This window comes from Gekko japonicus, unplaced genomic scaffold (genome assembly GCF_001447785.1).
Source record: "Gekko japonicus isolate JY-2015 unplaced genomic scaffold, Gekko_japonicus_V1.1 scaffold4706, whole genome shotgun sequence".
NCBI classification, from domain to species: Eukaryota; Metazoa; Chordata; class Lepidosauria; order Squamata; family Gekkonidae; genus Gekko; species Gekko japonicus.
The window spans coordinates 20,553-32,750 of NW_015164346.1; the positions used below are offsets into that span (position 1 = coordinate 20,553).

The 12,198-nt window shown below is 49.3% G+C and overlaps 1 protein-coding gene across 1 annotated transcript in view; it reads left to right on the forward strand.

Moving 5' to 3' along the window:
- The window catches only part of LOC107108440 (zinc finger protein 208-like), a gene marked incomplete at its 5' end in the record, with an annotated part of 36,638 nt that overhangs the window by 20,450 nt on the left and 3,990 nt on the right, over positions 1-12,198 (forward strand). Inside the window, one exon of the mRNA XM_015408871.1 lies at positions 11,113-11,126. Coding sequence (XP_015264357.1) covers positions 11,113-11,126 — 14 coding nt within the window. The remainder of the gene's footprint in view (positions 1-11,112; positions 11,127-12,198) is intronic.

A 12,198-nucleotide genomic window follows, 5' to 3' on the forward strand; every position in this document is an offset into this window, starting at 1 on the left:
CTTTCCCTGCCCCCCGGGGCGACTTGGCAGCCCTAATGACTACTGGGAATACCATTGCTTTGACCATGCAGATGTTTCTTGGCAGGGTGATGTCTCTACTTTTTATCATGCTTTTTAAGGAACATAAGTATTAATAAACAAAGTAGTTTTTTAAAAAGATGGCGGCACTCTCGCAGCATCCAGATGGTCAACCAGCACCGTAGTCCGGGTTCTTGCCAGGCTGTTAGTCATTGAGTTAGTGCTGATTTGGGGGCCAGACAGCTCCTAATCGAAAGCCTGGTGGAAGAGCTCCACTTTACAGGCCTTGCGGAACTGTAAAAGGTCCCGCAGGGCCCTGATGTCCTCCGGGAGCTCATTCCACCAGTGTGGAGCCGCCACTGAAAAAGCCCTGGCCCTTGTCGCAGTTAGCCTGGCTTCTTTAGGGCCTCGGGGGGGCACAGTTTTGGGACCCTGATCTTAGTGCTCTCTGGGGAATGTATGGGGAAAGGCGGTCCCTTAGATAAGTAGGTTCCTGACCATATACGGCTTTAAAGGAACATTTCATCCCTCACCATCCCTCCATGACCCTCTCCCTAAAATTATGGACTGCCAATGAAGCCTTGCTGTGAACACTGGTGGTTGTTAGCTATGGGTGGCTTTCAACACGTTTTTCAGGTGTTTCCTCCAGAACTGTAGAATTCCCTTTGGGTAATTTTCTCCCTTGCAATTTTGTAAATGTGTGATTGAATCTGCTCCTGTTCTGTAGAGCAAATGATGGTCTGCTTTTCTTTTAGTAAAGGTTGTGTCTGACCTTTGTTTTTTAGAATAAATAGAACTACTGCAATTATGCAAACAATGATTGTAATAATAATCTCCTAAGTAAATACAAAAAATACAAAATTACAGCAACATTTTTGTTTGTTTAGAACAGATGATGAATAGATGGATGAAATTCTCCGGAGTTGGTGTTCCGTTTCGTAAAGGCTTCTTCACACATCCAAACTCCTGACAAAAAACATTCTTACAGTTATTTCAGAACAGTACACCTAGCTACAATGTATAAATTCATTGAATTCATTTAATACATACATTCGTCCATCTATTCATCATCTGTTCTAAACAAACAAAAATGTTGCTGTAATTTTGTATTCACTTAAAAAGGTAAAGGTAAAGGTTCCCTTGCTCGAAAGCCAGTCGAGTCCGACTCTAGGGTTGCGGTGCTCATCTCCGTTTCAAAGCCGAAGAGCCAGCACTGTCCAAAGACGTTTCCGTGGTCATGTGGCCGGCATGACTAAACACCAAGGCGCACGGAACGCTGTTACCTTCCCACCGAAGTGGTCCCTATTTATCTACTTGCAATTTCTTGCTTTCGACCTGCTAGGTTGGCAGGAGCTGGGGCCAGAGACGGGAGCTCGCTCTGTCATGCGGCACACTCGGGTCTCGAACTGTTGAACTACCGACCTTCCACAGCCTGCAGTTCAGCATCTTAACCACTTGAGCCACCGCAGCTCCTATGTATTCCCTTAGGAGATTATCATTACAATCATTGTTTGCATAATTGCAGTAGTTCTATTTATTCTGGCCTACTTATACGGCAACCCCTTATCTAGTTGTGACCTTTGTTTCTTGACAGCTGTTTCCGATGAACAGTTATGTCCAGGGATTTAGTGTCACTGTTTGTGTTGGTGGTTTTTTTTTTTTTTAAATCTGTTTACTTCTATGCAAGCTGTCTTTGGAATGTAGGAAAGAGCAAGAGTCCAGGAGCACTTTAAAGACAAGCAAAATTTGTGGCAAGGCAGGAGCTTTCATGAGTCACTGCTCACTTCTTCAGATACCAGATATCTGAAGAAGAGATCCGTGACTCACAAAAGCTCCTCCCCTGCCACAATTTTTGTTAGTCTTGAAGCTGTTCCTGAACTCTTGCTCTTTTCTACTGCTACAGACAGAGTAACACGGCGACCCATCTTGAACTGTCACTGGACTGGTTAACGCAAAGGCGGTCTGGAAGCATATTCAGTGAATGCCGTGAAGTGTGCAGATAGGAAAATCTAAAATTCTGGCTAATAACAATATAGACCAGGGCCTACCTTGTTCAGCATCCTGTCCCACATAGTGGCCAAATAGGTGCCCTGGAGGTACAGCAACAAGACATGGAAGCTGAGGCCTTCCCCTGACGTTGCCTCCTGATCAATGCAGGTGACTACTGGGAATACCATTGCTTTGACCACTGCCGCTGTGGTCCTTGTGTCGGCAGCTCGCCAGTTCGAGACCCGAGTGCCGCGTGATGGAGCGAGCTCCCGCCTCTGGCCCCAGCTCCTGCCAACCTAGCAGGTCGAAAGCAAGACATTGCAAGTAGATAAATAGGGACCACTTCGGTGGGAAGGTAACAGCATTCCGTGCGCCTCAGCGTTTAGTCATGCCGGCCACATGACCACGGAAACGTCTTCGGACAGCGCTGGCTCTTCGGCTTGGAAATGGAGGTGAGCACTGCAACCCTAGAGTCGGATTCGACTGGCTTTCGAGCAAGGGAAACCTTCACTTTTACTTTAACCCTCCCTGAGCCCTGCTGTGCAGGGGAGGGAGGGCTAGAAACCCGATCGATTCATTAAATAAATATTAGCCGACTGAGCCCAACTTCCTAGCAAAGAGATAGTGCTGTCTTGAGAGGGTGTCACCTTTCTTAGGGAGGGATCTCGAGGGTGACAGTGGGCTGGCCTTAACAGAAAGTCTTCACCCGCTCCTTCTCAAATGTAGCCACAGTGAACGGAGGGATCGAACCACAAACTCATAGAGTTGGAAGGGATCTCCAGGGTCATCTAGTCCAACCCCCTGATCAATGCAGGAAATGCACAAATACCTCCCCCCCCCCACACACACACACAGTGACCCCTGCTCCATGCCCAGAAGATGGCAAAAAGCCTCCAGGATCCCTGGTCAGACCGGCCTGGAGAAAAATGGCCAGCTCTCCAGATGACTTTATTGAATGGGAAGAAAATGCAGGTAGAGGGCTTTCAAGGTAACACTCAAAGAACTGGAATTGGGCTGGGCAGTCAACAGGATAAATGTCTCTCTGCCTCATTTGCCTCCGTTACAGGCAGTGAAAAGAGGCTCACAGGATATTCTGAGCCTTTGCCTCTGTGTGGTGGAGTGGAAACTGTTTCTCTGCAGCAAGATCAGGAAGAAGAAGAGGAGGAGATTGGATTTCTACCCCGCCCTTCACTACCCAAAAGAGTCTCAGAGTGGCTTACAAACTCCTTTCCCTTCCCCTCCCCACAGCAGACACCCTGTGAGGTAGTAGGTGGGGCTGAGAGAGCTCTTGACATAAACGGCTCTTTTTCAAGAACGGCTCTGACGGAACTACGGCTTGCCCAAGGTCATCCAGCCAGGTGCAAGTGGAGGAGTGGGGAATCAAACCCAGTTCTCCTAGACTAGAGCCCGCACACTTAACCACTACACCAAACTGGTAGGGAGGGAATCATTCCCAGGAAGAGCTGAGGATACTGCAGTCCCTTCCGGTCCTTACGTATCAGTCCGGCCACACCTGGAGTATCGTGTGCAATTCTGGAGGCTTCATTTCAAAAAAGGATGTGGACAGAATGGAGCGGGTGCAGTGGAGAGCGATGAGGATGATCGGGGGCCTGGAGACCAAGCCCTGTGAGGAAAGGCTGAGGGACTTGAGAATGTTCAGTATGGAGAAGAGGAGGTTGAGGGGGGACATGATTGTGCTCTTTAAGTGTTTGGAGGGCTGTCCCTTAGAGGAGGGCAGGGAGCTGTTCCTGTTGGCAGCAGAGGAGAGGACTCGCAATCATAGGTTTAAATTAGGGGCGGGAAGGTACCAGCTGGTTATTAGGAAAGAATTTTTGACAGGAAGAGTTGTGCAACAGTGGAGTCAGCTGCCTGGGGGAAGTGGTGAGCTCCCCCTCGATGGCAGTCTTGAAGCAGCGACCGGACAGACCCTTGTCAGGGATTCTCTAGGCTGATCCTGCATTGATCAGGGGGTCAGACTAGGTGACTCCTTCCAACTCTGTGATTCTATGGTCCTGTGATTCTTCTGTATCTCCATGGACCAGGAAGACCGAAGTCTTTTTCTGTCAAGAGCACTGAATGCCGCTTGTGAAGCTGTAGGTCAGGGGTCCCCAACGTCTGACACCTTTCCCACCAAGTGACTTTAGGAAATAGGTGGGACCATGTGGAGATCTTGCCTAGCAGGGCTTCTGTCTGGCCACTGTGTCAGAATTCCAAAGGTGTCCCCCAAAGGTTGGGGAACCCCTGCTTAGCTTCAGCAAAAGGGCTCTCCTCCACCTTACCCCTGGAATTTCTGCAGTACTCACGAGCAGGTAATGTTTTCTTGTTCACGCAGGGTCTGGCGACCGTAGAGGAGGTGGCCGTGTGTTTCTCGGAGGAGGAGTGGGCTCTGCCGGATCCGGGCCAGAGGGCTTTGGATATTGAAGTCATGATGGAGAATTGCAAGAACCTGGCCTCTCTTGGTATGACGTGTTCTTTGCCTTTGGCTGACAGATACCGGAGATGCTGCTATTGTATAGATCATTTAAAAATCTAGCAGCAGATCTGTTTTCCTTTGACCTTCTCTATTTCATTGTCAGCAGGTGCAAGTCAAATTGCCTTCCGGTTTTGGTCCTAAGAGTGCAAGTCAAATTGCCGTATCAATATGTATTGTCACATTGTCCCTAATAAGGCAATTTGACTTGCACTCTTAGGATCTAAACCGGGAGGAACATAATGGTACTGATATGATTTCCAGTATATGCAACTACTTCTGACACAAGGCCAGATGCATTTGTGGCCCCAAATAGAGATCTTTTGGTGTGTCATTCAATTCCAGATTGGAACATTCCATTTTTGGTCCTATATTATTAATTGTTTATTGCTTTACATGTGTTACAGCAGTGGTTCTCAACCTTCCTAATGCCGCGACCCTTTAATACAGTTCCTCATGTTGTGGTGACCCCCAACAATAAAATTATTTTCATTGCTACTTCATAACTGTAATTTTGCTACTCTTATGAATCATAAGTTGTATTTTCCGATGGTCTTAGGCGACCCCTGTGAAAGGGTCGCTCGACCCCCAAAGGGGTCGCGACCCACAGGCTGAGAACCGCTGTGTTACAGGGACTTTGTTGCTTAGTGTATTTTGTACTTTGTACCAGTGTTCCCTCTAAGCTGAGTTAGTGTGAACCAGCTCACAGTTTTTTAGCCTCCGGCTCACATATTTTTGTCTCAGCTCAGGAAGGAGGGTTCCAGAGCTAACTAATTTATGCAGGAGCCAAATCACCTGCTCACAACTTTCATGTCAATAGCTCACAAAGTAGAATTTTTGCTCGCAAGATTCCACAGCTTAGAGGGAGCATTGCTTACTGTTATACCTCTGAAGAAGTCTCTTGTGAGCCGAATCACATCAGGTCATATGCTGTTCTTTTTTTGTGCATTTGTCACTTTTAGCATTTTATGAGGCTTTACTTGAGCCCCTACAGGGTTTTTATATGTCTTTGATATAAACACTCTTTTGTTCATACTTATTTATGTTTTTAACCTTTGGGCATCAATAAGTGTTTTGAAGACAACCTGGAAACTACATCTTGTCCAGAATGTGGCAACCCAACTATTTGTCAGGGGCTGGTCCCTGGGAACATATGTGACCCGTTTTGAAACAGTTTCATTGGCTCCTAGTCTATTTCTGAGTTCAATTCAAGGTGCTGATTGTGACCTTTGAAGCCCTTCATGACCTGGAACCCGCATATTTGAAGGACTGTGTCCTTCACTATGGCCCTGTGTGCCAATTACAGTCTTCCAAGTAGCCATCTGTGGAATATCCCTCCACTTAGAATCATAGAGTTGGAAGGGACCTCCAGGGTCATCTAGTCCAACCCCCTGCACAATGGAGAAGAAGAAGAGAGAGAGATTGGATTTTTACCCTGCCCTTCAGTACTCAGAGGAGTCTCAGAGCGGCTTACAAACTCCTTTCCCTTCCCCTCCCCACAACAGACACCCTGTGAGGTAGGTGGGGCTGAGAGAGCTCTTTTGAGGACTGCTTGTGAGAGAACAGCTCTGAAAGAGCTTGTAACTGACCCAAGGTCACAGCAGCAGCTGCTTGTGGAGGAGTGGGAAATCAAACCCGGTTCGCCCGGATTAGAGTCTGCGCTCCGAACCACTACATCAAAACTGGCTGTCTTAGAACTGTCTCTCTCTAGGAACTTAGGGTGGCCTGTTTAACATCCACCAGAACCCAGGCCTTTCCATTATGGCTCTGTCTCTGTGGAGTGGGCTCCCTGAAGGGGAGGGACCCTCCCTAGAGATCTCCAGCTGTTACTGCAAGGCCTGCCAGGGCTTGGGGGGTGGGGCTTGAACAGCAGGCATCTTTGGAAGGGCGAGGGATTTGGGGTTTGCTGTTTTATTTTTGGTTTTAATGGGAAATGTTTTTAACTATTATTGTAGGCCATCTTGAACCATGAGAAAAGGCAGGACACGAACGTTTCAATAAACAAATAAATATATCACTGTATCTTTATATGATGGTCATAAGGCTATGCAGATGGGCTAAGCCGGGAATTCGTTATGCCGGAAACACTCAGCGTTGTGTTTTGTTTTTGTTTTCCTCCCCTAAAGAAGAATTCCGGGTTCCCAAAACTGAGCCCTCCTCGTGGCTGGAAGAGGCGGGAGATCCGTTTGGGCAGGATTCCGAGGAGGAAGAGAAACCAGCAGGTAGCTGCAGCCCGAGCGTGTCTGGTTTTTTTAATTTGTTCAAAACGTTTTAATTCTGCCTTTCCATCAAATCAGGGTCCACTCAGCGGTGAACGTAAAATCATTAAAACGTTTAAAGAATGAAAAAAATACTGTTAAGATTATACAGTTCAGTTAAGAACATGTAAACACACGGCAGTAGGAGGAGGGACAGTACCATTATTGGGGGTATGCCAGATGAAAGAAAAAGGTCTTCCCCTGCTGGGAGGAGGAGGAGGAGGAGGAGGAGGAGGAGATGATGATGATGGATATGGAGATTGGATTTATACCCGGCTCTTCACTACCCGAAGGAGCCTCAGAGTGGCTTACAATCTCCTTTCCCTTCCCCTCCCCACAACAGACACCCCGTGAGGTAGGTGAGGCTGAGAGAGCTCTTTCGAGGACTGCTCTCGAGAGAACAGCTCTGAAAGAGCACTGACAGAGGGAGACAGACGAATCTCCTTGGGGAGGGCATTCCAAAGTTTAGGTGCCACGATGGAGAAGGCCCTTTCTCGGGTCACTACCTAGCTAGTCTCAGGTGGCGGGGGCCACGGAAGCAGAGCATCCAAGGATGACTGGGTAGCTTCTGGACAGTCGTCAAGGGCAGCCCCATGTAGAGCACACTGCAGTTGCATGATGGGAAACTTTACTGAATTTTTGTGAAGGGGAAGCTGGCCTGACTGGTGCAGAGTTGGCATCGAGCTTGCTGATCCAACCAAAAGTGGGTCAGTGTGGATTGGAAGTAACCAGGGCTCATTTTTTATTTATTTATTTATTTATTTATTTTTGGGATTTATATCCCGCCCTACCCATGTGGCCCAGGGCGGCTACAGACGGCAAACGCCGAGAATAAAACAAACATAACGTTAAAACATAATAAATAGGAATTAAAATTGGTGCTCTACAGTACATTCTAACAGAGACTCAAGATAGGCAACTCTCATTTGCGGCTGATGATGTCCAAGTTCGGGACGCCCGAGTGATGTTCCTCTTCAGGGCAGCATCTCTCCCTACCCAAGGCCAGGTAGATGGAAAAACGGCCACAGCGATGATATCGTGGCAGTGGCGGCGGCTCCTACTCGAAGGCCTGGCGGAAGAGCTCCGTCTTGCAGGCCCTGCGGAACTGCACAAGGTCCCGCAGGGCCCGGATCTCCACCGGGAGCTCATTCCACCAGGTAGGAGCCGCCACCGAGAAAGCCCTGGTCTTGGTTTGGGTGAGCTTGATGTCCCGGGGGCCTGGGACCTGAAGAAGGTCCAGGCTCCCAGATCGCAGCGCTCTCGGGGGAACATACGGGAAGAGGCGGTCCCTCAGGTAGGCTGGACCCAGGCCATTCAGGGCTTTAAAGGTAAGCACCAGCACTTTGAAGCGGATCCGGTATGCTATAGGCAGCCAGTGCAGCGCTTGCAGCACCGGCCGGATGTGGTCCCTCCTCGAGAGACCCATCAACAGCCTAGCTGCAGCATTCTGCACTAGCTGCAGCTTCCGGATTTAGTAGTAAAAAGGTGCAGGAGCACATTAGCATAACTCATTAGCACAACTCATTTGCATATGCCACACCCCCTGACAGCTCAGGCTCCACTGGACTCTTTTGGATTGCTAGCTATTGGGGGGGACGGGACAGTACAGATCTGTCCTCGCAGAGGAGGGAGAGCTTGAACCTGAATAAAACTTGGTCCTATTTTATTTATTTATTTATTTATTAAATTTCTACCCCGCCCGCCTGCCGAAGCGGTCTTAAAGGTGCCACTGGACTGTTTTGGACCAGGGGGGCTCTGCAACTTACCTGGCTGCTTCTTGCTCTGACTGAGGGCTGCTGGGAGCAGGGGGCGGGGCTTGTTGTATGTGCCCGCTCCCTGGGCTCCTTACTGCTGGAGCTCTGCTCCTGTGCGCTCCCGAAGGAAATGAGCCCTGGAAGTAACCAACAGGCTGATGTTAGCCCCATCCACACACACACAGGATGAGAGAGTATATAAGAACTCCCCCTGGCATCACTGAGGCAGTAGCTCAGACAATGCAAGATAGAGCAGAGAGCCAGATTCCCTGACCGACCTTTTCATCACACAGAAGGACCAGAAAGGCAGAATTATTGTTAGGAAGGAGGTCCACACCTCTATATTGCAGGGGCCGTTGGCTGAGACCTGCTGAACCAAACTAGACACCTGTGCAGCAGATACAAAAGGTAAAGGTTCCCTTGCTCGAAAGCCAGTCGAATCCGACTCTAGGGTTGCAGTGCTCATCTCCGTTTCAAAGCCGAAGAGCCAGCGCTGTACGAAGATGTTTCCATGGTCATGTGGCCGGCATGACTAAACACCAAGGTGCACGGAACGCTGTTACCTTCCCACCGAAGTGGTACCTATTTATCTACTTGCAATTTCTTGCTTTCGAACTGCTAGGTTGTGCAGCAGAGACAAGGGGGCCTTTAATTCATCAGGGTGGTGTCAAACCCGCCACAAAAAATGGGAAAGAGGCAAAGTAGCTCAACAGGATCACCAAGACAGTGAGGTCAGTGAACTGCCCCCGTCACTGGAGGAAGGTTGGTTGTCCGAAATGTTTCTGAGACACTGGAAGGATTGAGATGACCTCTTGGAGGGCTCACACTCCATTAGAAACTATGCACTACAGACGGTTAAAGACCTGTGCGGCCTGGGTCCCACAAACTTTAAGGACCGCCTTGTCCCATATGAACCTACAAACTCACTCGGATCATAAGAACATCAGAAGAGCATTTTATAATTTTAACCCTGTCTTTCATTGCTTCCTTGTGGACTCTGATCAGGTGGAAAGTACACAGGGGTCATTTTGTAGAAAAAGAGGTGCAGGAGCTCATTAGCATAACGTATTAGCATAACCTATCTGCATATGCCACACCCCCTGACATCACCAGAAGTGTGTCAGAAAGCAACACCCACCGCTCAGGCTCCACTGGACTGTTTTGGATTGCTAGCTATTGGGGGGGGGGGAGGAACATGCAGATCTGTCCTCACAGAGGAGGGAGAGCTGGTACCTGAATAAAACTTGGTCTTAAAGGTGCCACTGGACTGTTTTGGACCAGGGGGGCTCTGCAACTTACCTGGCTGCTTCTTGCTCTGACTGAGGGCTGCTGGGAGCAGCGGGTGGGGCTTCTTGCATGTGCCCGCCCCCTGGGCTCTTTACTGCCGGAGCGCCGCTCCTGTGCACTCCTGCAGGAAATGACCCCTGGAAGTACAAGAAAAATACTGATTAGGCTTCCACTTGACACTTGCGAATCTTACCAGAGGGGGGAAAATGGGAACAGATCTGAGGACTCACTTTGAAATCAGGTTCATAGCACAGGGCCAAGACGTTGGATTGTTTGCATCTATCATGTAGGGCAAACAGCTGTGTAACCTTATTGAATAGATCAATATATGAATCTGCCAATGAACCCCCCCCCCATATGAACATAAGAAGAGCCCTGCTGGATCAGACCAGTGGTCCATCCCATCCAGCATCTTCTCTCACACTCAGTGGCCAGCCAGTTCCTCTGGAGGCCCAACAACAGGGCATAGAGGCTAAGGCCTTCATGAAAACATTAGAAGAGCCCTGCTGGATCATACCACTTGTCCATCTAGTCCAGCATCCTGTCTCACACAGTGGCCAGCCAGGTCCTCTGGATGGCCAACAACAGGGCATAGAGGCCGAGGCCTTCATCAGAACATTAGAAGAGCCCTGCTGGATCATACCACTGGTCCCTCTAGTCCAGCATCCTGTCTCACACAGTGGCCAGCCAGTTCCTCTGGAGGGCCAACAACAGGGCATAGAGACCGAGGCCTTCATGAGAACATTAGAAGAGCCCTGCTGGATCATACCAGTATCCGTCTAGTCCAGCCTCCTGTCCCACTCAGTAGCCAGCCAGTTCCTCTGGATAGCCAACAACAGGGCATAGAGGCCGAGGCCTTCCTCTGATGTTGCCTCCTGGTTCTGGGATTCAGCGCTTTAGTACCTCTGAAAGCGGAAGTTCCCCTCAGTCACCAGGGATAGTAGCCACTGATAGACCTATCCATCATGAATCTATCTAATCCCCTTTTAAAGGGATTTAGTCCTGTGGCTATCACTACATCCCCTGACAACAAATAATTAATCTCTGTGTAAAGTAGTATTTCCTTTTGCCTGTTGTGAACCTGCTGCCCATCAGCTTCATTGGATGCCCTTGAATTCTAGTCTTTTGGAAGACGAAGAAGTTCTCCTTGTCCGCTCTCTCCACCCTGTGCGTAATTTTATAGACCTCTGTCATCCCCCCCTTAGTCGTCTTATTTCTCAACTGAGAAATCCCAGAGACTCTTCAGCCTTTCCTCCAAGGGAAGGTGCTCCAACCCCCTCATCGTCTTGGTTACCCTCCTCTGTCCTTTTATTGGCTCTGCAGGTTCCTTTTTGAGGTACGGTGTCCATTGTCCTTTTTGAGATATGGTGATGTCAACTTAGCCCGCTTTAATGGTCTTGGTTTATTTATTTATTTATATTTATTTATTTTGGGATTTATATCCCGCCCCATCCAGTATTCAGCTCGGGGCGGCTTACAAAAGTTAAAAATACGTACAAACAACAGCATAATAAAACAATATATCTAACATAAAATTTGGTGCTAATTGATTTCCATAAAAATCCGAGATGGTCAACATCCACACATTGGCGGCAGATTGTTTACAACGGAGACACTAGGAAGAATGTTCCCCCAGCTTCCATTGGGCGACATCTGCCCCAGCTATATGGGGCAGATGGTTGGAAATGTCATTGATGGAACAGTGGCGGCGGCGGCTCCCCCTCAAAGGCCTGGCGGAAGAGCTCCGTCTTGCAGGCCCTGCGGAACTGGGGATGTCGAGTGGTTTATAACATTATTCTCCCCTTATCCACTTTATCTTCTCTTCCGGGAGCTCATTCCACCAGGTGGGAGCCGCCACCGAAAACGCCCTGGTCCTGGTTTGGGTCAGCTTCGCTTTCCGGGGGCCTGGAACCTCCAGGCGATGGAGATTCCCCGATCTCAGTGCTCTTGGGGGAATATACGGGGAGAGACGGTCCCTTAGGTAGGCCGGACCCTGGCCATTCAGGGCTTTAAAGGTAAGCACCAGCACTTTGAAACGAATCCGGTATGCTATAGGCAGCCAGTGCAGCGCATGCAGCACTGGTCGGATGTGGTCTCGCCTGGAGAGACCCATCAACAGCCTCGCTGCAGCATTCTGCACTAGCTGCAGCTTCCGGATTTGCGACAAAGGCAGCCCCAAGTAGAGAGCGTTACAGTAGTCCAGCCATGAGGTGACCGTCGCATGGATCACAGTGGCCAGGTCTTCACGGCCGAGATAAGGAGCCAACTGCCTGGCCAGCCGCAGATGGTAAAAGGCTGACCTGGCAGTGGCTGCTACCTGGGCCTCCATCGTTAGAGAGGAGTCCAGGAGCACACCCAAACTCCTAACCTCCCGCGCTGGCACCAATGGTGTCCCGCCGAAGGTCGGGAGAGGGTGTCCCAA